The 21526-nt window shown below is 48.0% G+C and overlaps 2 protein-coding genes across 3 annotated transcripts in view; one reads left to right on the top strand and one right to left on the bottom strand.

The window, feature by feature from the left end:
* The window catches only part of WNT5B (Wnt family member 5B), a 72928-nt gene that overhangs the window by 28652 nt on the left and 22750 nt on the right, over positions 1 to 21526 (top strand). Inside the window, exon 1 of one of the 2 annotated variants that reach the window (XM_061364011.1) lies at positions 9285 to 9725. The exons of the other annotated variant lie outside the window; for it this stretch is intronic. Within the exon in view, the coding sequence (XP_061219995.1) occupies positions 9606 to 9725 (120 nt within the window). The 5' untranslated portion in view covers positions 9285 to 9605. Of the gene's footprint in view, positions 1 to 9284; positions 9726 to 21526 lie in introns of those variants that run through there. 2 annotated transcript variants of the gene reach the window in all.
* Positions 4453 to 8164, bottom strand: FBXL14 (F-box and leucine rich repeat protein 14). The gene has a single exon (XM_061364010.1). The coding sequence runs from the start codon at positions 8015 to 8017 to the stop codon at positions 6815 to 6817; it is 1203 nt and encodes a 400-aa protein (XP_061219994.1). The 5' UTR covers positions 8018 to 8164; the 3' UTR covers positions 4453 to 6814.

Here is a 21526-nt window from a genome sequence, read left to right as displayed (position 1 = left end):
TTTGGCCAAGCAGCTGGATATTTGCCAGAGCAGAGGTGGGTGTTGTATCCCAAGCAGTTCCACAAGCCTGGGATACAGAGGAAGCCAGCTCACCTGCAGCACAAGCAGTCTTATAGGACTTCTCCCAGTCATGCATCAAGTGGAGTTTATAGAGCTGTAGGATGTGCCTGTTTCAGGCTGAAGCTGGGGTACCGGGTGTGCAACTGGGGCTGTCACAAAAGCAGATGATGGCAGGGTTTTATTGCTGCTGGGAGCTTGGCATTTTAGCTCACTGGAAAACGAGAGAGGCTGCTGGCTGCAGAGCTGTGATTGGTGCGCCCATGTGGTGCTGTCTGTGCACCTTTGGTGTCAACCTGTCAAGCCTGTTAAGCTGCTCAGGGGTTGCAAAGGTGGGACATTTTGGGAGAGAAAGAGGGGAAGGAGAGGGAGGAGAAGGATGAACCTCAGAAAATGTTGTTGTGTTTTAAAGCTGGGAAGGGAAATTGCTTCATCTTGAAATCGCTAAACTGTGCCCTAGGACACAAGGCTCAAAGGAAGGAAAATAACTAGGAGGAGCTGCCCATTTCCCAGTTAGTTTCTGTAGCAGAATAGTTTGGTTTATGTCTCAGTAACCCTCTCATGGGGAAATACGCAGGGCATGTGTCCAGGCCCTGGTATTAAACTTTTGACACCCTTTCCAAAACGCACCTCAGATTTTAGGAAATCTTTTAGGAAAATCCAATTTCCATTCATCTTTCTGTTGCAAGGACAGATGGGATTTGGATCTTTCAAAATCTCCATGGTGCTATTTCAGTTTGGGCTGCTATTGAGCTAATGCATTTGGTATATTTAATTAAAGAAGGGGGAGAAGCACTAGCATTCCTGCCAAATGTGGCTGGAGTCTCAGTTCTGGCATAGGAGCCCGATGAATCCTCTCCAGTTCTTTCTTTCGTGCAGCTTGGGGCTGGGGAATTGAGCAGGACAGCCTTGCTGGCTGGCTGTGGTGGGGAGTGTCATGCAGCCCAGCAAGCAGCTCTGGCGTGGGGCCTCGCCACTGTCCTGTGGGGTCCTCACATCCACCCCTCACCACTCAGCTGAGTTTATCCATTATCTTTTTCCTCCAAGGAAGGCACTGTTAAAGATCTGCTGGCTAAAGGAGTGGGATTTAAGGTAGAGGAGGGCGAGAGAAAGAGAAAACAAAAAGGGGTCAACTTTTCTAGAAGCATCCTGCGTATGTATGTACGTGGTGAGGCTGCAGGATCTGAGGGACGCCTACCCTTGAGCTGTTAACGGCAGCCTGTGCTAACCTCTAGTTTTGGTTCTAAAAACTTTGGGTGTCTTGGCCACCCAGCTTTCATTTTAACTCTTCCCTGACTTCCAAAGGGCAGGTTCAGTAGTGAGCTCTGTAGTATCTAGCACAGAGATCACTTCTTGTCCTAGCACAGGCCCCAGGCGGTTTGCATGACAGCTGCCCCGTGACCCTGTTATTTATTATCGGGGAAACAAAGGACCCCAGAATCACCATGACAAACTGATTCAGTCAGACCCGCAGCATGGGGCGGCAAGGTATAAAATGTATAAATCTGCCATGCAGGGACCTCCTGTATACTAGTCCCAGGGCGGTAGGACGCAGCTGGAGCCTTCTTTTCCTTCCCATTGCCCAGGGAGAGGAGCCAGACATTGGTTCTGGCCAGGGGAGCAGCTGCTGCAGCAGATCAGGGACCCGCACACACACATAGGACTTTGCTGCAGCTTGGGAGCTGGTGTCCCCTGCCAGTGCCCCTTGGTCTCCAGCCACCTCCTGTCCTGCCCAGTCCCTTCATCCCCCCCCTTTGAATTGCTCCTGCTCTGCTCTGCTTTCTGCTGCCACCTGAGTATGGCCCCTTTGCTCCCTAGAGCCACCCCTCTATAAAGCAGGTCCCTGGTTCATCCTCTGTGTCCTGGCGCGTGTAGCTGTAGGCAGAGGACCGTGCTGTCCCACCCGGCACGGCTGGAAACGCTGTCGCTGGGCACAGCAGCGAAGGCTGGCACCAAAGCCACTGCTGGGGCACCACGGGCTTGTTGACACAGATGGGAGACTTCTAGCTCACTACCAAATAGTAGTGGGTTTTGTTATGGTTTTCTACCCCAGTTGCCAACTGAGTCGTGTTCAAAAATTCAAGAGCGGCTGGAGAGTGAAAATTGAGTTTCCTTGTTACCCTGAGGAGTCATGTGATAATTGGTCTATGGCTCTTGGCAATGGATTATTTAAGAAACCCTTCTCTTTACTAGTAAGCACATGTTTGCCCAGCCCTGGGCTTGCTGGACAGGGAGGCCTGTGTCTGTGCCAGAGGAGGTGCTGTCATGCTGGGGCATGAGAGGAAGGCATGAGGAGCACTTGCTCCATCTGTGGGACCAGTCCAGGGTGTCTTAACACTGAGATTCTGGGAGGCCTTGGTTTCAGCAGCTTCCTTTGGCTTGGATTCCCCTTAAAGACTATGCTGGGCCATGTGGGCAATGCTTTTGGCTTGTCTTTAAGTGGGGAGTAGTTTGGGCATTTTTTTAACAGGGGTGGGGAGGAATTCCGTCCTATTTCTGATTACAGAACTTAGGAGCACACACATTTAGACATAGGTGTCCCACCATTATCCATGTGAACATGAGGCTTAATAAGAGATGCCATTATTGTTCAAATCCAGCAGAAACGAACCTACCTTAGGAGAGGTTCATCATTCCCAACCCCTGGCTGTAACTGTGGCCTACCCCAGGAACATTTACATTTTCAGTGGTAATGGGAACCTGATCTGGAATTCCTGTTGTTTATAACATTCATATATACATCCTCTTTTTAGGTCAAGAAGTTACTTTTTTCTTGACACGGTAAAGACAGACCCCACACCTCCCTCCAAGCAATGGAAGATGGATATAGCGTCAGGCTCAATTAGATCCAATTGTGGTGGCTTTCCCTATAGCAAACAATGCAGCTTTTGTGATGGACTCACAGCAGAAAGCCTGGAAGTCTTCGAAAAAAGGGGGGGGGAAACCAACAAATGCCTCAAAGTCCAAACCTTGATATAGCCCAGGTCCTTGGGCTGAGGAGGAGATAGCATCTCTTTTTAAGAGGGATGGAGTTGGGCACTGTTTCTCCCTTTCCAAATGTGGCACTGACATAAAAGGGGTGAGGTAGTTAGAGCTGGCAACAAAGAAGTATGCCCAGTTCAACCCAAAATACCTGTTGAGGCAGAGGCTAAGCCCCGGGGACACGGAGAGGACCAGACCTCCGTTAGTAGGGCATGCGACCCACCTGGAGCAGCACCGCAGCGAGTGCCGCTGGAGCAGGGTAGCGCGGGGGGAGCAGAGTCGCCTGCTCAGCGCTGGAAGTGCTTAAAATGCAAATGTAGAGGAACTTCAGACCATCCCCCTCTCCCTCCTCCTCGGCGTGGAGGAAAGCAGCTTAAATACAGTCAGGCCTGGAGAGGAATGTTAAAAAGAGGGGAAGAATCGCCCTCCTCCTTTCCATAGGGACCCGGCCCGGCCAGATTGAGTATGCATGACTGAGCAAGCAAGCAAGGACAGCTCCTCTTTTAACTTTCCTGAACAATGGCTCCGGCTTCTTCCACCATTTCGCATTCCGCCTCCTTGGAGGCAGGAAGGGGGCAGCGGGCTGAGGGAGCCCTGCCGCCTGGCTGGGGGAAAGGGGCTTTGTCGCTGCCCTATAAACACTGCTTAAGCTCCATCTCCAACAATAAAAACCCCATATCGTGGAAGGCTAAAAAGGGAGCCCACTGGGTTAAAAGTCATACATCGAGGAGAAAGATTATGGTATAGGACAAAGGGCACCTTAATGATTCAAACTTTTTTCTTTTCTTAAAACATGTTCCCACTTCACTTCCTCTTTAATCTGTGCCTGGGCAGTGGAAATCAAAAACATTTCGGATTTCCCAGGTCCTCATGTGCTGGCAAGGGCAGAGAATTTGGTGGCTGTCACTCCTGGGAAATCTTTTTATTTGATGGGTCTTCCACCCAGGGTGGGCCTCAATTTAAATCTCAAAAAACCCCTTTGCTACCTAGCTGGGGCTTTAAAAATACTAAGATACACAGCCTCTGTCTCCCCCTTCCCAGATGTCTCCCTCTGCCACAGAATACTTGATTCAGTTGCTAGCAAGCTTCAGGACTTTTGGTTTGTCTGACCTCAGACTGAGCTGATGCTTCACACCAATGGGCAGCTGAACTCCGCTTCTCCCCACAGACGCTCCAAGTGCCCTTGCAGACAAGTCTGGTCCTACCAACCCCCTTTCTTACAAACTCTTTGTGATGATGTTTCTCAGCATCATACACAGGAGGCACCAGGCTCTCTCCCTTCCTTCTCCTCCTCCATCGCTCATTGGAAAGAGAGCAAGCAGCACCAAAGCCCAGGCTGCACAGCATACTTACCAAACCCAACAGATACAGAATAGGTACATGTCTTTAAAAAGCACAGACAACACAGATACAGCTTTTTTTTTTTTTTTTTCAAAAACATACTTCATATTTCCTCTTTTATTATATAAATATGTTTAACCTTTTACTGTAAGAATATAAAATGTTTTAAGAGGATCTTTGTTATTTTTTTATACAAATTCACAAACAGTACAATTAATCCATAGGGGTCTCTGGGTTTGCGTTAACTCCATGGTCTGGCCTGTTACTGTGGAGGATTTGAGATTTTGAACAGATGATGGGGAAAAAAAAAAAAAGCCAAGACATTTTTCTTAAAAAAAAACAAAAACCAAAAAACTGCACTTACTCTTCTGCTTTAAAATAATAATGAAAAAAAAAAAACCCGACCCAGCTCCATTTTATTGACAGAACAGAGATAAGACAGATGAACTCCAGTCTCCTCCCCTTCACATTGCAGCCTCAGGGCCTGTAGGCCAGCTCTGTTCCTCTCCACCTACAAACAGGAAGCCTGGCATGGTGACCTTTTGTAGGTGATTTGGGAGGGGAAAGCATTTGCATATATCTCTCTATATAATTGTTAAAAAACCCCAAACAAACAAACTTGCATCTTACACATTTCCGTTAACAGTAGCCCAATCCTCAGCGTGGGTTCTCACATGTTATATGTCTGTCTAGAAGAGTAAAAATGCAGAAGCGGAGTTTGGGTCCCCAGTCCCCAATGAAGAGGGAGGGAGAGGCACAACCAGAATGTGAAGGTAGGACAAAGTAAGGTGAGCTTAAAAACAAAAACTAAAAAGATAAAAAAAAGGGGTAAAATAGAAGAACAAACCCAAGGGGCATTATTCCAGTCTAGGCACAAAAATGTTTCAGTCTTAAAATCTCATTCCTGTAAGAATTCCAGGGCTTTTGAAGAGGGGGGGAAAAAAAAAAAGTAACAAATTAAAACGAGGTAGCCAGACATCATATATATATTTATATATATAGAATATATTCAGCAGAAAAAAAAAAAAGTACTTAAAAATCCACAAGAACAGCAACTTCATATGTCTTTAAAAATAAAACCATGTAAGAAAATGAATACTGTAAAGAGGAGAATGAGTGAGGAAAACTGGGATCAGTTACAGGACATAAGCAAGGGATAGATGGGAGAGTAAGAGGCTGTTTTTGTAGCTGTAATTTTTTTTATGCATTTCAAAATAAAAACAGGTCACAGTATCTCAAATGAAGCAGAAATGAAGCTGGAGATTCTTCCTAATGTCCCCTGGGTAGAGAGGGAGCTAGCCACCCCTTCTACCCACTCACCCCGACCCAAAGAGGAATGGATATGTAGCTGGATATGTCTATCCCTGTTGCCAAGAAAAAGGAGGGGAGAAAAAGAGAGAATGATGAAAGGTAAAATGAGCCTGGTGACTCTGTGTCCCCCAGTGCATGGGAAGGCTTAAGAAACTCGAGTCCATGTCCAGTCCCCACAGAGACAGGAGAAGGAGGATATGGTATCTTCATCTCCAGGAGAGATATGGGGAGAGAGAATGGAGTGCCTAGGCTTTTCCACTAACCATAGTGCAGGGCGACACAGAAACATACAGACAAAAGGAGAGGCTGTAGCTATGCCTAATCTCAGTGCAGTGGAGAACTGGAATAGTGGAAGGTTGTATCCACCCACAGCAGAGAATAACATGGAACTGGAGATTGAAAACAGATTTAAAAAAAAACCCAAAATAATAATAATTAAAAAGAAAAATCAATGTACCTAGGGAGCAGTATTTCTGTCACAATTCCCAGCTGACAGGGGAGGGGCAAGCGCAGAGGTGGAATGGTTATTTTACCAAAAGCTGTGTCTGTGCCCAGTGCAGGATGACTGGGTGGCTGGGTACATAAGTGTAGCTAGGAAGCCTTTCCTGCTGCTGTTGTTCCCATCTCCATTCCCACTCTCCTTTATATAAACCAAAAATAATCTATTCTGAATACATGGCAGAACAAGGGTCTTTCTTTATCCATCCTTAGTGCACGAGGGGATGGAATCAGGGAGTGGGGATAAAGAGGGGTGTCTCTAGCCCCAGTGCATAAGAGTATGGGCTTCTACCTCTTCTGCAGGGAAGGATGCTGTGGGGGAGGGGGGAGCTCTGTCTCCCCAGTGTGGAGCTGGAGGCATGACCTGGAAAAAAGATAGGTGCTTTCTCTCTCTCCTCCTGCCAAACCCCCCCCCCCCCCCCCACGCCTCCTCCAGAGCAAGGGTAGGTAGGCAGCACAGAAGGGCTGAGGATATACTCTCTTTCTCTACGTTCCTCCCTCTGGTGCCAGGGTGCGTGGGTAGCATGGCTCTGTGCGTGCCCCTCTCTCTCTCTTTCTCTCCTCCATTGCAGCAGTCAGTGAGTCCCTCCAGAAGAGATGGAGGTCTCGGGGCACCCCCCTCCTCTCACCTGACCTTCTCGCTCTCAGTCATTTCCCAAAGTCCCAGGTTGAGCACCTTGAGGCAGGGCAGCTGGGTGATGCGCTCCAAGCCCCGCTTGGTAATGCGGGTGCAGCCATAGAGATCAATGCCCGTGAGCTGGCTGAGGTGTTCGGCGATGAGCTCCAGGCCCTTGTCAGTGATGCGGACGCACTGGCCGATGTTGAGAGTGCGGAGCCCGTGCATCTGTCGCACCATGCGGTTGATGCCCTCGTCGCTAATGTGGCAGGAGCAGAGGGAGAGGGAGCGCAACCCATCCAGGCCCTGTGCGATGTAGGCTAGGCTCTGGTCCCCCACCTTGTCGCAGAAGGAGACGTCGAGGCCGGACAGCCGCAGGCTGCCCATGGCCAGATGCATGATGCCTGTGTCACTGATGTTGTCACAGGAGCGCAGGTTGAGGCTGCGCAGGCTGCTCATGTGCGACAGGTGCAGCAGCCCCGCGTCCGAGATGCCCCCACAAAAGCTGAGGTTGAGCTGGCGGAGGCGGCCCAGCCCGCGGGCCAGGTGCTTTAGCGAGAGGTCGCTGAGCTTTTGGCAGTCCTGCAGCGTGAGCTGCTCCAGGCCCAGGCAGCCCTCTGCCGCGCTGCGAGTCATGCCCGCCAGGTGCCCGATGCCCACGTCGGAGAGGTGCCGGCAGGAGCGCAGGTTGAGGCTCTTGAGGCGCTGCAGGCCCCAGGCGATGAGGAGGAGCCCGGTGTTGGTGATGTTGCTGCAGCCCCCCAGCTCGAGCACCTCGAGGCCCTTGAGGTACTGGGCGATGCGTCCCAGGCTGCTGTCCGTGATCTGCTTGCAGAGGCTCAGGTTAAGCGAGCGCAGGGAGCTGATCTCCGCCACGAAGGCGTGGCCCAGCCCGTTGTCGGTGAGGTTGTAGCAGCCGCTGAGGTTGAGGCTCTCGATGTCCGCCATGCCCTGGATCACGTAGCTCAGGCTGCGCCGCAGCGACAGGATCTGAACCCGCCGGATGCCCCGCGCCGCAAGGCTGGGGAAGAGCGAGGGGTTGGCGCGGCGCAGGTGCAGCTTGGCCTCCACGCCCCGCCACACCGAGCGGTGGTAGGCGGCGTCCCGCCAGGCCGTGCACACCTGCGCCGCGCGGCCCTTGTCCCGCACCTCCAGGTACCCGAAGATCATGGCCAGCAGCTCGGGGAATAGGCACGAGATGTGCGTTTCCATCGCACGCCCGCGCCCGGCCGCCCCCGCCGGCGCCGCGCTCCTCCTCGCCGCCGGGCCCGGCCCGCTTCCGTTCGGGGCCCGCCCGCCTTCCGCTCTGCTCCGCGCCGTACCGCGCTCCTCCTCACGGCTGCCGCCGCCCCTCACATCGCCGGCCCGGTCCGGGCGGCGCGGCCCGGCCCGCGGGAGACGCTGCTGCGCGACCGCCGGCCCGGCCCGGCCCGGCCCCAAGCCCTGCGGCCGCCGCTGCTTCTACCGCCGCGCCGGGCGGGCCGCCCCGCTGCTGCCGCCGCGCTGCTGCCGCCGCGCCGCCCCGTGCCGCATCGTGCCGCCTCCCGGCGGGCGGGCGGGTGCGCCCCGGCGGCGGTGGCGGTCCCCGCTCTCTGTCCCTGGTGCCGGCCGCCGAGCCCCACCGCCTCCCTTTGTCTCCGCGCTGCCGCTGCTCACAGCCCGCGGCCCCGGGCCGCCCACATCCCGCTGCGGCGAGAAGCCAGCGAGGGCAGGGAGTCGCGCCGGTCCGGCCCGGCCCGCCCCGCCGTCGGTACCGACTCCGCCGCTCCGGGCCGGCCGCCGCCGGCCGCCTGCTCCGCTCCGCCGCGCGCCGCTCGCTGCTGGGCCCCGGCGCCGCGCTCCGGCCGGGCGGGAGGGGGAGGAGGCGCGGCGAGGCGGGGGGGGAAGGAGGAGGGAGGGAGGGAGGGAGACAGAGAGGAGGCGGTGCGGGGCCGGGCCTGGCGGCGGCAGCGCCACTTCTCCCGTCGTTCCCCCCTATCACCCCCCCCGCGCCGGTTGCGCAATGGTATGATCCGGAACACTCCGAGCCGTCACCCTGGAAACAGCGCGGCCCATTCGCTGCGCCCCGCCGTTAACCGTTGCTGCGCCGCAGCGGCACCCCGCTGCCCGCCGGGGCCGCCTGGAGAGAGCGGGCTTCCGCCCAAGGCACCCACCGAGCGCCGCCGGAGCGCGTAGCGAGCGCGCTTCGCGCCCTGTCGATGTAGAGAAGCTGGTCGCTGCATTGTCACCCTCGGACGCCTCGTCCCCGCTTGGGCGAGGGGTGCCCCGCAGATGGAAGCCCCGCGTCAGCCAGCCCCGCACCACGGTCCAGCCAGGCCACCCCGCTTCAGGCTTCCGGCCTCACCCACTCCCCAGGAACCCATGGTGGTGTTGGGGTTTGCGAAGGGCCGGCTGGTGAACAAACCCCGCAGCAGTCTGGGGAGCTCATGATGCTGCACAGTAGGAGAGGCGGAAAGCAGGCTGCGGCCTTGCTTGTGCCCTTCAGAGTGCAGGCTGTTGTGATCTGTGGCTTGGCCTTTAGACCATGTGGTGGCCCTGAGGACCAGTATTTGGGAACATCCTGTCTAGGCATCCCTGCCGGAGAGACAGAACCATGGCTGTAGATAGCTGGCATACATGGGTAGCCATCAAGGTTGCTAGACCTCTGGGCAGACCATTTTAGGGACTCCGTAATGGAAAATGGAAAAAAATTCAGAAAATGGCTTTCAGCTAATGGTCTTGTTTAACTAGCTCTGAAAACAGCTGAAGTACTCATGTAAACCAAGCAATTCCCATTGATTTCCAGCAATTTCAAGAAAGAATGTTTGAAATTCCCATTTTCTATGTGTCTGTAGCCTTGTGTAATTGTAACTGTGCATGTTTCAACCCTGGGAAGTGTTGCAGCAGTGTTAAAAATGGATTAAATTCTACCAGAGATCAGGTAAGGCTTTTCTAAACAGTTTCAAAGAGCAGGACTGCCTTTCTGTGCCAAAAGAATGTTCACATTTGTTCAACACAACTGTGTGCATTTTTAATACAGTTTGGATTACTAAAATTCTATCAAAATCATCCTAGTTACTGATGTGTTTTCTGTAGTGAGGTTTTCATTAACCTGAAGGAATAGGCTCTATTTTAATCATCATCTAAATTTATCTGCTACAGAAACACTCGTGGCTCCATCTTCATGCACAGATTCTGCATTAGTAGATGCCGTTGACTACTTAGAGGTTAAATGCTTAGATTTCGCTCTGCTTTTTTATTTCTCTTCTAACTGTAAGTGGGAGGTAAGGCGAGTTGAAGGGCTCTGAGGCCCTGGTCCTGCAATGAGATCCCTGTGCGTATAAGCATCACTCTCGACATCAGGCTGTGGTTTGGCACTGCAGGAAAGCAAGCAGTACAGCTCCTATTATTGGCTTAAAAATGGGGCGGCCGCGTGATGTGAAGCGCTGACCTGGTGGTATTCATTCACTCTGCCTGCTTGAGTTAATTCAAGGAGTTTTTGACAGGTTAACTTTTTACTAGCAGACTTTATGCTGGATCAGGTATCACTGTACACAGTTCCAGCCAGATCAGGTATCGTCTGCACCCTTGCACCTGGCATACGGCCAGCATAAGATTGGCGTTGGCTCCATATTGCGCGCTCTGGCTCATTCATAAGAAGCATGATCATGTGCCTTGGCCTGATCCCGATCAAATTTGTACTCCTGGGTGATGCAGCAATGTGTAGACCTGGTTTTAATGATTGTGGAGCAGTATCCACACAAATGCTGTATTGGGGTGCCACCCAGTATGCCTTATCTTTATTTAGTTTTACGCTGTCAGGGGGAGATGGTTAACCATCGGGTTCATAAGAAAAAGATTAGGGACAATGGATTTTGCTGAGCAGCCACGCTGCAGATCTGCTATGCTCAGAGCAGTCATAGAGCATCACAACTGAAAAGGAGAACTTCCATGAAGTGAGGAGTGGGTGAAAGGTGTGGCATCTCACAGGCTGCATTGACTTGCCTCGTGCTTTGCTGAAGACGGCGGGATCGCTTACAAGAAGGCCAAGTCTGGTAGACATCAGGCAGCGTGTGAAAGGAATGTGGTACAAAGGTGGTGTTGGTGTATCTCAGTGATTACTCATAACTGGCAAAGCTACAACCAAGTTATACAAGTCATTCTGAGAGAGTGCTAATGAAGTCTTTTACCATATTATCCCAAATTCGACTGCAGAATCTTAGCCATGGAAATAATATGGTATTTCCTCTCTCTAAGCCTTTCACCTTCAAACCACATTTGAGGGGGAGTGAGGAAAGGCGTGCCCTTTAAGGCATAAAAGTTTACCTGAAATACTTTATGTCTTAGCACGTTGTGTCTGTAATGCCTGCTGTGTGTAATCTGCAAAGGTTAGGAGCAGATGAAGCATTTTCTGGAGACCCTGAAGTCCTCCTTCTCATGTATTACATACTTGAGTGTCTGTGCTGCCTTGTGAACAAGTAAGATATACATGTTAAATGGAACAGCCCTGGAATTTGGACTCGGAATTCTAATCTACCATGGGGTTGGGTTTTTTTTGTTTTGGCTTGTTTTTTTGGGGGGGAGGTGGGGCACATAAATTATTTTTTAGTAGATTTTTATCACTCGCTTTTGGTAAGTGACAAGATGTTTGGAAATAGAGGTTTAGAAAGACGAAGCAAAAGCACATGAAAAGAGCCAATTTATCACATAGTTGCTCTGTTGACTTTGTGTTTCCAGCAGTAAGGAAACACGTGCCGTGTTTTTCATGATCTCATATGGTATAAATAGGAGGTGGTAATCACCGTGCGATAAACTGCATTTTATTAAAAATCCCTGCCTGCCTTCTATATGCTCTGGCGGCTGCTCTGTCCCCTCTGGAACCATCTCCAGCATTCCAGCCCCTTGAGCAGCTCCCAACAGCCCTTTTCTCTTTTTGAAAGCACTTGCCAGAGAAATGTTTTGTTCTGTTTTTTTCCCTGCAATTACACCGGTGTTCAGCGGAGGCTGGGCAGTTTTGCTTGGTAAGGGTTCAGGAGGAGCCACGTAACTCATCTGTTTGTGGCTTCTGCGATTGGAAATAATTTGTGCTGATAAAGCTGCACCATCATCTGTCCTTTATCTTTCATTGCATAGCTAGGCATAACATCCATCCGCTAGGTCTCCTCTCAGTCTGTCCCTATTTTTCTTATCAACTTGCAGGGTAACTTTTGGCTCAAATTAATCATTTAAGAGATAAATACAGAGTCCTTCTCTAGCCAACCTTGTCTTCTGCCACTCTTCTCCTTGTGCTTTCTGCATTTTCACGCCTTCAGCCATGGAATGGAAATCTGCCCACAGGAATCTTCTTGGCCTTTGGCTTCTTCTTACCTTGCCTTCTCTTGTGCCCACAGTGGACAACCCCTCCCACTGCCTCACCTGGCTGCGCTGTCGCATGTCCCAGAGCCTGGGAGATGAGAAGTAGCTTTATCTGACGGAGCAGACAAGCAGCTCAGATTTATGTGCTCCACTCATGGTTAAGATGATCAAAGGGATGCAGGGGAGGTAGGAGCCCAATGGGGTCCTCATACATCTAGGCAGTTTTGGAGATCTGAGCTTTCATTTAAAATGGTGGTGTTTTACTTCCCACCTTTGAAAAAAACAAAAGGCATGGATGGCCTCAGCCTCCCTCATCTGTCGCAGGAGCTGCAGGCTGGTGCCTTTTGGGGTGCAGCCTGCCACAATCCGTTAGCTAATTTCCTGTGACTGGCTGATGTTGGGTTTTCAGTCCCTTTGTCCAGCCCACCACTACATTACTTCTGAGTTTAAAGCATTTGCCACAGTCAAAGCTGTAGAGAGGAAATTTCTCCTCTCCAAAGAAATGTATCTGGTTTAATGAGCAGTTCAGCTTACACTGTTTTGGGACTGGTTCAAGTTCTAATGCCGGCCACACTTGAGGGGGCTTGAATTGGTCTTCACAAATTGGCTTCCAGACCTTCTTCATCAGATTGGAAGCATGTCCACAAAAATCGGCTAACTCCAATATAAACCAAGGTCTTAAACGGGGTTTAAAGGTGGTTTAGTGGAACTTCTTTAAAGTCAATTTGGGGAATATTTTTTGTGATGAATGAGAGCCAAATGGTCCTTTTGCATTGCTGACACCTAAGCCACCATCTTCTGACACGGCTCAGCAAAATAAGGATGCCAGCTTGTCATGGAGGCAGTGTGGTGCTCACCAGCGTTTCACACTGAGAGAACTCCTGACTCCTACTGTAGAGCTTTTCTTCTCTTAGCAAGGTGTCAGATAAGCTGTGCTGGGGTGTGTTAGAGGTTCCTTTCCTTTCTTGACTGTAAAGCAAAGAAGATCCCCTAGAACCCTTCTGTGAATTCAACGGCTAATTAAATGACAAAGATCTCTGTTAAGAGTTACGCATTAAGGTGTAGGCAGAACAGCTGTGTAGTATGCATATTTTAGATACATAAGCATGTATACATATCTATGTACATGCATACATACATAAATCAGGATAGGGCTGTTAAGTGAATGAGTTCCCTTTGCAATTCATGCTGATCATGATCTGGGTTTTTTTGATCAGAGATGATAAAGAAAATCTAAGTAGTCAGCAGGTTATGTCAGTGTCTCACCACCCTAAGAATTCTTCACTATGAGGTAGTAAGACACAGGAACAGGTTGCTCAGAGAAGCTGTGGCTGCCCCATCCCTTGAAGTGTTCCAAGGCCAGATTGGATGGGGCTTTGAGCAACCTGGTCTAGTGGAAGGTGTGACTGTAGGATCCTCTCGCGTGCAGAGCTTTGTTGTGGAGCTTAGGTCACTATGAAGCTTCCTTAAAAACCCATACTTTGCAGGTGTCATATCTCCAGTAGGTGCTACACAAGATTCGGTTTTAGGATTACGTGGTTTGTGCTGCACAAAGTAATTCTGATCTGCTATGTGTTTCCTGCTGTCAGGGTTTCTTATTCAAATGCAGCGTTCTGTGAACACGTGGTTAGGCGCTGGTGCAAAATGCAGAGTTGACGTTGCAGTGCAGACTCCAGCTCTGTATTTAAGCCTTTGGGATTTGGGCATTTTCTTCAGGTTTTGATTGTCAGTCTATAGCTGAACAAGGGTATAACTATGCTGATATGAGGTGGAATGGTTGGAATATGGAACGTCTGGATTATATTCCCAGTTTTGCCGTTAAAGTGGTCAGTAAGTGTTGCTGCTGTTAGAGATTGAAGCAAGCATAAATAAAAGGATTGCTTGAAGAACCAAAATAATACATTATGGTCCAGGCAACTGCACTTGAATGCCGTGTACCTATCATGTATGTCTCGTCTCCTCTTGTGGAACAGGACTGTCTGGTGGTTAGAGCCACGACCTGGGCCCCTGGCTGCAGGCAGTTCTCTGACTGACATGCATGTCACGCCCCTCACATGAAGCTCAGTCCTCAATGGTTAAAAATCATCAAAGGGAAAGTGCTCTGAAAGGGCAGCATGTAAAATCTCAAACCTCAGCGCTTGCAGTTCATTGTATTGGGTGCTATTCTAAGTGTTGAGCTTTGTTGTTTCTTTATTAGCAGCACCAAGGAAGATCAAGATGGCAGAAAATATTTGATGTAATCATTATTATTAAAAGCAGTAGCACAAAAACAAAGAGACCTTTCAGGTAGTAATCGCTTTCATAAGCCATTCCTCGGGATTGAACTCTGAGACCTCTACAACTCAATCTAAAAGGGGCAGCCCCTGCAGTCACAGCAGAAACGTGTCCGACATGCTGTGTGGTACCTGTTTTACAGCAGCAGGTTTGTGAAATCTTCCCCTGTAGCAGCTGTTTAGTCCAAAACCCAGCAGAGATGGCCAGACACTGTGTAGTGACCTGTTGACAGCCAGCACATTCAGTCTGGAATGGAGGAGATGTTCTGGCCCTTGGCTGAGGTTGGAGAAGTAATGGGTGCAGCCTCCCTTCTGCTACAGGGTTCCATGCAGTCAGGGCAGATGTAGCGGTAATGGCCAGCTTGCAAGTAAGGGTTATTTGTCTATCAGGGAAGCTTTTTGCTTGTACTCTCTATCAGAAGCTCTAAGGAAGAAAAGGCATGAATACCTGAGTTTGTCCCTCTCCAGTCAAGCTTTGCATGGGGTCACAGGAGCGAGCTCTGGGAGCAGGTAATTCATATATTCTCGTGAGAGGTAACCTCACACGAAGGTAACTGCATCCTGGGCAGAGTACAAATGTAGCTGTGTGGTTCTTAAAACACACATTTTTGTACCCATGGATTACTGTGGTGTTACTTTTAACTAGTAACTACTGCCTTCCTGGACTGTGGCCACCAGCACATTTTCAGGTAGTAAATAGCATTCTAAAATTGGCAGTTCACAAGAACTGAACAAAGTTATGTCACCTGCTCTGCGAGCATCAGCTTCAAAGTAAGTTCTTAAAGGAAAATGGAAAAATAGGGCAGTAATGTTTTGGAAGCATGCTGTGAAATTCAGAGTCACAGTTAGAGCCCTTCACAAACTGCGGGTGAGAGTTACAATATACAGTATTACATGAAAGGTGGGATAAAGGTATGAAATACAATTCTATGCATGATGGAGGATTTCCATTAGTTCTGGCCAAGGAAGGTTACTTTAACAATTTGTTCCTAAAAGTAACTGCAGAAACTATTGGTGTTAAATTTCCATGATTTTCTGAGAGGTATCTGCTGCAATTTCAGTGGATGCACAGGGAAGTGGGAGTGAAAGGCTGTATCTCTCAAACTGCTTTGATTCTTGCTTCTGTTCTTGGGTATTTGTGGACACTCTAAAACCCCATTCAAACTGCTAAATTCACCAACACATTATCTCCCTGTGCATGACAAAAAGCTTGAAAAACCTCTCTGAAAATGTGGGGGTAAAATTAAGGGCAGACACAGACAGGGTGGGAAGAAGGCATAGAGTTCACCGTGTTGGAGGTGGAAGTATAAATAGGTAAAACAAGATCTGCGTTTTATGCTAGTTTTTTCAACTTGTTTCTACACCATTCAGAAAAAAACACAATAATCATTGGCCTATGATATAAGGTAAATGAATCTCCTGTGTGAGCAGGCCCTGTCGTGTACAATGAGAACACAGCTTTCCAGATGGTTCCCAATTTTATAAGAAATGTGTGTGCACAGGGAAATGTAAGCTAGAAATACTGCTTTACCTCCTTCCCCCCCTCCCCCCCCCCCCAGTGTGCATGCTGATTAAATTATGTGGAAAAGCTGCTTTCTTTCCACTATTTCACCCCTGAGATCCAGTATTTTCCTAGCCTTGTCAGCGTTGTTGTTCCACACTTTTTGCCAGCAATCCTGGTCTGTATTCTTATGTTCCATTTGGAACAGTGAATCCTTTTGTAAGATTATTCCTTGATGCCCTGGAGCAGGAAACAAACCCCAAAATCTTCAGATGTATTGAAACCTGTGAAAATATTTATAGAACAGGAATGGTTGCCAGGATGTGAGAAACAACAAGTAACTGAATAATACTCCTTTGCATATATGTAGCACCTCTCCTTTGGCAAAATGAGAGCTCTGTGTAATCATGTAATATTTGCAGCTTCTCAGCACTTTGAGTTGCTTTAGCCTTGATGCATGTGTGATGAAACCGAGCCCCAAAAAGGTACCTTCTGTATGGACGGGAAGTTAGTACCCGCGGCTCAACTGTGTTTGAAACCCTTGCTGCTGGGGCTCAGGCGGTCTCACGGTAGGTGCCCAGAAGTACAGGCATGAAATCAGTTTTCGGAAACTTAGGGCTGAATGACTTTCCAGTGTCACATGCTGGGTTTGTTGCAGGGCCAGGAATACAGCCCAGATCTCCTGGCTCCCTACCCACTGCCTGAAAGGCAAGGCCAGTCCTCAGCTCCGTTTCAGGGGATCCTAGAAAACACTGGCATTTTAGCAAGTCAGCTGGCAACTTCACTATGTTTTGTTTAGAATGGTTCACATTCTTCCATCTAATTCCCACACTGAAAATTTTCAGCTTCCTATTTTCCCTGAGCTGTTCCAGCAAGACATACTGAATATGCAGATGTGATGGCACACATTCACACACGTGCTTTTCCTGAAGCAACCCCTTAAAGTTTGTTCTGGATGTTTGTTTTACTCTAGTTCCTCTAATCCCCAAAGTGACATTAAACAGATTTTTTTGTTCAACCTTTGCATGAAATAGTCTCTCTCCCTTTATTTGTAAGGATATGTGGTTTTAGTTACATTTTGTTTTATTCCCTTGTGCATGGAGGAGATACTGTGTAAATGAAAACATATTGTAATTATTACGCACCACGCACATATGTCTTCTCAGACATCTCCTGTACATACATTCTCTGCAACCTATTTTTGAACATGCGCATCACTATGTTTTCAAACCCATTTGTATAATAACTGTTTTCACTCTATGAGTGTTCAAACACAGGGGCTGTTCACTCAGAGTCTTGGAAATACATCTCAAAGGCAACTGAAATTGTGACTGAGAACAGGAATAGGAGCTGGGAGGCTTGGTACCCATTTCCTAGTGATGAATCTGTCAGTACAACACAGGCACTGGGCTTGACCGATGAACTACACACTGTCAGCATGAGTGAAGTAAAGACAATGAAAAAGCTGGCTTCTGCTTCAAGTGAGGAAGTTGTTTTGCTGGAACAGCATAAATCCTTAATAGGATTTCTTGCTTTCCTTGCAATACAGAAAATTGGGTAATTCCTTCGTTCCCCCTACACCTTGCCCACTGCAGGGACAGATGCATATATCCTCACACAGCGGCTTTCTGTGGTGCTCACCTGAAAGCCAGCATGCAAGACAACACTCTCATAACCATTCTGTGCAACGCAGCATGCTTCCCTCACCTGCAACACAAGCAATCCTTACCTTCTCTACAAATACACTATGTTTGCAGGACAAACATTTTTCACTGCAAGAACTTTGTCCAAAAAAGCCAAGATTGCATTCCTGATATACAGCTATTCCACCCTTATGTACAGCTACAGAAACTCCCTAGTTCTGTCAGTACTGTGTTGCCAGAGAGAATAAACATGATTCATGTAATGGGGGAAAATATCTCTGGTGCTGTAAATGTCCTTTTGGATGGTACATACAATAATTTTAATTTTCTGTGTTTGAGTGGCAGTTAGAAGAACTCACTCACTTTCTCCCACTGGGTACATGTTTTCCCTTTACTTCAAGGGAAGAATGAAAACATTTCTTTCTTTGAAATAAAGCTGTCTCCTATAGACTGTTCTCTTGTGTTTGGTAAGTTCTGCCTGAGGTATTACTGTGAACATGGACTTAATAATAGCTGTATATGCATGTTTCCACTGAAGGATCTTTAAATGCATAGAGTCTGTAACATATCACAGCATCTACAGGCAAGATCATAATATGGCCATGAAATATTTTACCTCCCCCTGGCAGATAAAGAAACTGAATTTCAAGGTCTCAGTTAGTTGAAACCCAAACGAGATGGCTAAGCAAGTCGGCAGTGCTGGGAAGACAGGGCCCTGACCTAAGCCCTTGCTGTAATCACCAGACACAGCACCTTGCCTAGATCAGCAGGGCTCCAGACGAAGTCACCGCAGCAGGGACTGTTTGTGCCAAATCGTCAGCTTTGTACGTGCTCCTTGCTGGAAATGCCAGTGCTGTGCAGTTTAACTGCCACATGTTATATGGCCAAAAAGTACCATTAGCATAAAGGTGTGATGCAGCCTCAGTGACTGGGGAAGGGACGCAGACTGTCCCTGAAGGGTATCTGACCCAATGTCCACCCTGTGGTAAAGTGTGGCCACAGAAGAGGATTTTCGCTTCTGTCTTATAAGCTCTGGTTATTCCTGAGGAGAATGCCCTTCTCTCTGACATATTAGCTCATGATCGTATACATACCTGAATTTTCATCAGGAATGAGAATCATAAAATCACAAAATGGTTTGGATTGGAAGGGAGCTTAAAGCTCATCCAGTACCAACCCCCCTGCCATAGGCACAGACATCTTCCACTAGACCAGGTTGCTTCAATCCCCGTCCAACCTGGCCTTGACAACTTCCAGGGATGGGGCAGCCACAATTTCTATGGGCAACCTCTTCCAGTGTCTCACCACCCTCATAGTGAAGAACTTCCTAATACCTAATCTGAGTCTCCTCTTTGTCAGTTTAAAGCCATTCCCCCTTGTCCTGTCATTACATGCCCTTGTAAAAATCCCCCCTCTAGCTTTCTTGTAGGCCCCCTTCAGGTATTGGAAGGCTGCTCTATGAAGGCTCTCATCAGAATCTTCTCCTCTTCAGGCTGAACAAGCCTAGCTCTCTCTGCCTGTCTTCATAGGAGTGGTGCTTCAGCCCTCTGATTACCTTCATGGCCTCCTCTGGACTTGTTCCAACAAAAATCACTCGATACTTATTGTTTCCTTCTTCAGGCGTGATTCTGAGACCTGATGACAATCTGATGCTGTAGGTGTATGACCATTCAAAGATGACATCAACCCACACTGCGTCAAAAGAAGCAGTTCTGCCCTCTCTCAGCTCTTGATAGCAAACTGGATTGAAAAACTGGTTGGCATGAGGAGTCAAAATATCCAGGTGCCTTTCTGAAGTTTGCAGGATCATAACGATCTGAATCGGGTACCCTTATCTAGCCCAGCTCCACCTGCTGTGGGAATGATGACTTCTAAATCCCTATTTGAAGGGCTGCAAAATGCGGCTACTACCAACTTTGATCTCAGGACAGCTTAGGGACAAATTCTCCAGTGTCTGTCATTCGTGGGCTTGTACACTAGTCTCTGAGTAGATGAGGTGCTAGACAAGCACCTCCATTTTTCAGATAATATAACCCCTTGGAGTTCTGCTTCTGGTGGCTACATTTTTCATGTCAAAAAGCAGGGAAGAAAATGTGAAGTTTTCCATGGGCACTTCTGAAATATGATTCCTTGTTTGGAAGCCTAGGTGTGGGCTGAGCTCTTCGGAGGATAAAGTCCTCATCGGTGGAGTGCAGGATGTGCTCAGAAAACCTCATGGTGGGTGGAAGGCTGGTCTGGTGACAACTTGCAGTGGCTGTGTTGAGGGAAAGCAAGTTTTAACTTTCGTTAGCCCCACTGGGCTAACAAAGAAGAGGAGAAGATGGATGCTATTCTAGTGTCTGTACCACCACCAAAATGTCACATTGCAGTTCATGTAGAGGAGAGAAGAAGGAAAAAAGCATAGTTGGGTTGGGTTTTTTTTTTAAGCTTTTGGATAGCTTTGGCAGCTCAAATAGTGTATAATGCTGTTTGAAAATGGAGACAAATTCAAAGTCACTGAAAAGGAATAAATTTAAGTAAAATGTGCTGTAATTGTAGTTACTTTTCCAGTTGTTTTCTTTCTGTTCAGGGAGGAATTTACAAAGCAGCAAATACGAGTTGCTACATTGGAAACCTCATCTGTTCCAAAGCAGGAAATTTTACACAGAGGCACCTTTCAAATTAATGCTTGGTTACTATTTTTTTTAAGACTTATATTTAAATTGCTATTTTTCTTTTACTACCATGTTCTTGCACTTCAGGCCTTGTCCTGATAATGCAGGAGCCTTGGCAGCAATATGGGTTTAATAGCTGCTGTCCAAGAAGCTGATGTTCACCCTCTGTGCAGTTTCACCCTCAGCCTGTGGCAGTGAGCTGTGAAATCAGGGAACAGATCCACAGTCAAAAAACCAACCAGAAATACAACTTTTTTGGAAGTGCCAGTGTGGCTCCATTCGAATTTAACTCAGGTGAAGGTGGTACTGCTGGGGCTCAGCCCCCTCCAGCCACATGTTCCTGCCCTGCTCCTTTGGGCTTCTGATTCCCACATGAACCAGTCCAGGCAGTTAAATAAATAAAACCTGGTCTTTTCTCTTTGCAAGTTTAATTTTGAATCTGTTTAACTCCTTATATTGTCGTTTTAACTGCTTGTATCATTAAAGGGCTGCACCTTGAAAGAGCAGTGTCTTGCAGCACTGGGGTGGGACAGAGGTCTTTATTACCCTGGTAATGCTGCTAGCAGAACCATATTGTCAGGCTCCAGCCTTAGTTTTGGAATCCTGAACTGTAAGAGCCAAGCTGGCACACGAACAAATGGGTGTGAGCTGACCATGAATAAATTTAGTCTGGATATTAGCAAAAGTATCACAGCTTTTTGCATGGTGAGGTGCCAGACAGAGTCCCCAAATAAACCATGGCTTTCAAGATGCTCACTGAGTTTATAGATGGGATCATATGATGTGTCACTAAGAGGCACAACCCCCTGTTCCTAATATTAGGCCTTATCTACTTAAAAGGAAAAAGAAAAAAACAGTGGTTTAACTGAACGGTCTATTTAAATCAGTACAGGTCTTAATTCTGAAGGGTTTGCTTTTGGTTTAAAGGGTAACTAACCTACACAACACTGATACACTGATATAACTCTTCCAGATTAGGTTTGCATAGATGCATGTTTTGCTGAAAATTTGTATTTGGAAACTCTTTATTTGAGCAGGTAGTAATGTTATAGGAGCATTTTACAAACAAGATCTAAAATAGGCTACTTTATTTTCTGCAGTTTGAACTGCACATATGTGATTGGTGTTAGAATAAAGGTGAGAGATAAAATGATCTTTTTGGTACAAATGTAAATGCAGTCTATTCCCCAGACAGTTTGAACAGGTTTAGTTTAAATCTGTTGCATCTAGAATTAACAGGAGATTCCTTTACTGAAGTGTGACAGTATAGAAGATAAGTTCTGAAACTGGTTAAATCAGTGTAATCTTCTGATATA

Source organism: Neopsephotus bourkii, unplaced genomic scaffold, assembly GCF_033783945.1.
Source record: "Neopsephotus bourkii isolate Nb327-2 ecotype Australia unplaced genomic scaffold, CSIRO-AGI_Nbou_v1 NB_1183, whole genome shotgun sequence".
Lineage (NCBI taxonomy): Eukaryota > Metazoa > Chordata > Aves > Psittaciformes > Psittacidae > Neopsephotus > Neopsephotus bourkii.
This window is presented reverse-complemented; position numbering and strand designations above follow the sequence as displayed.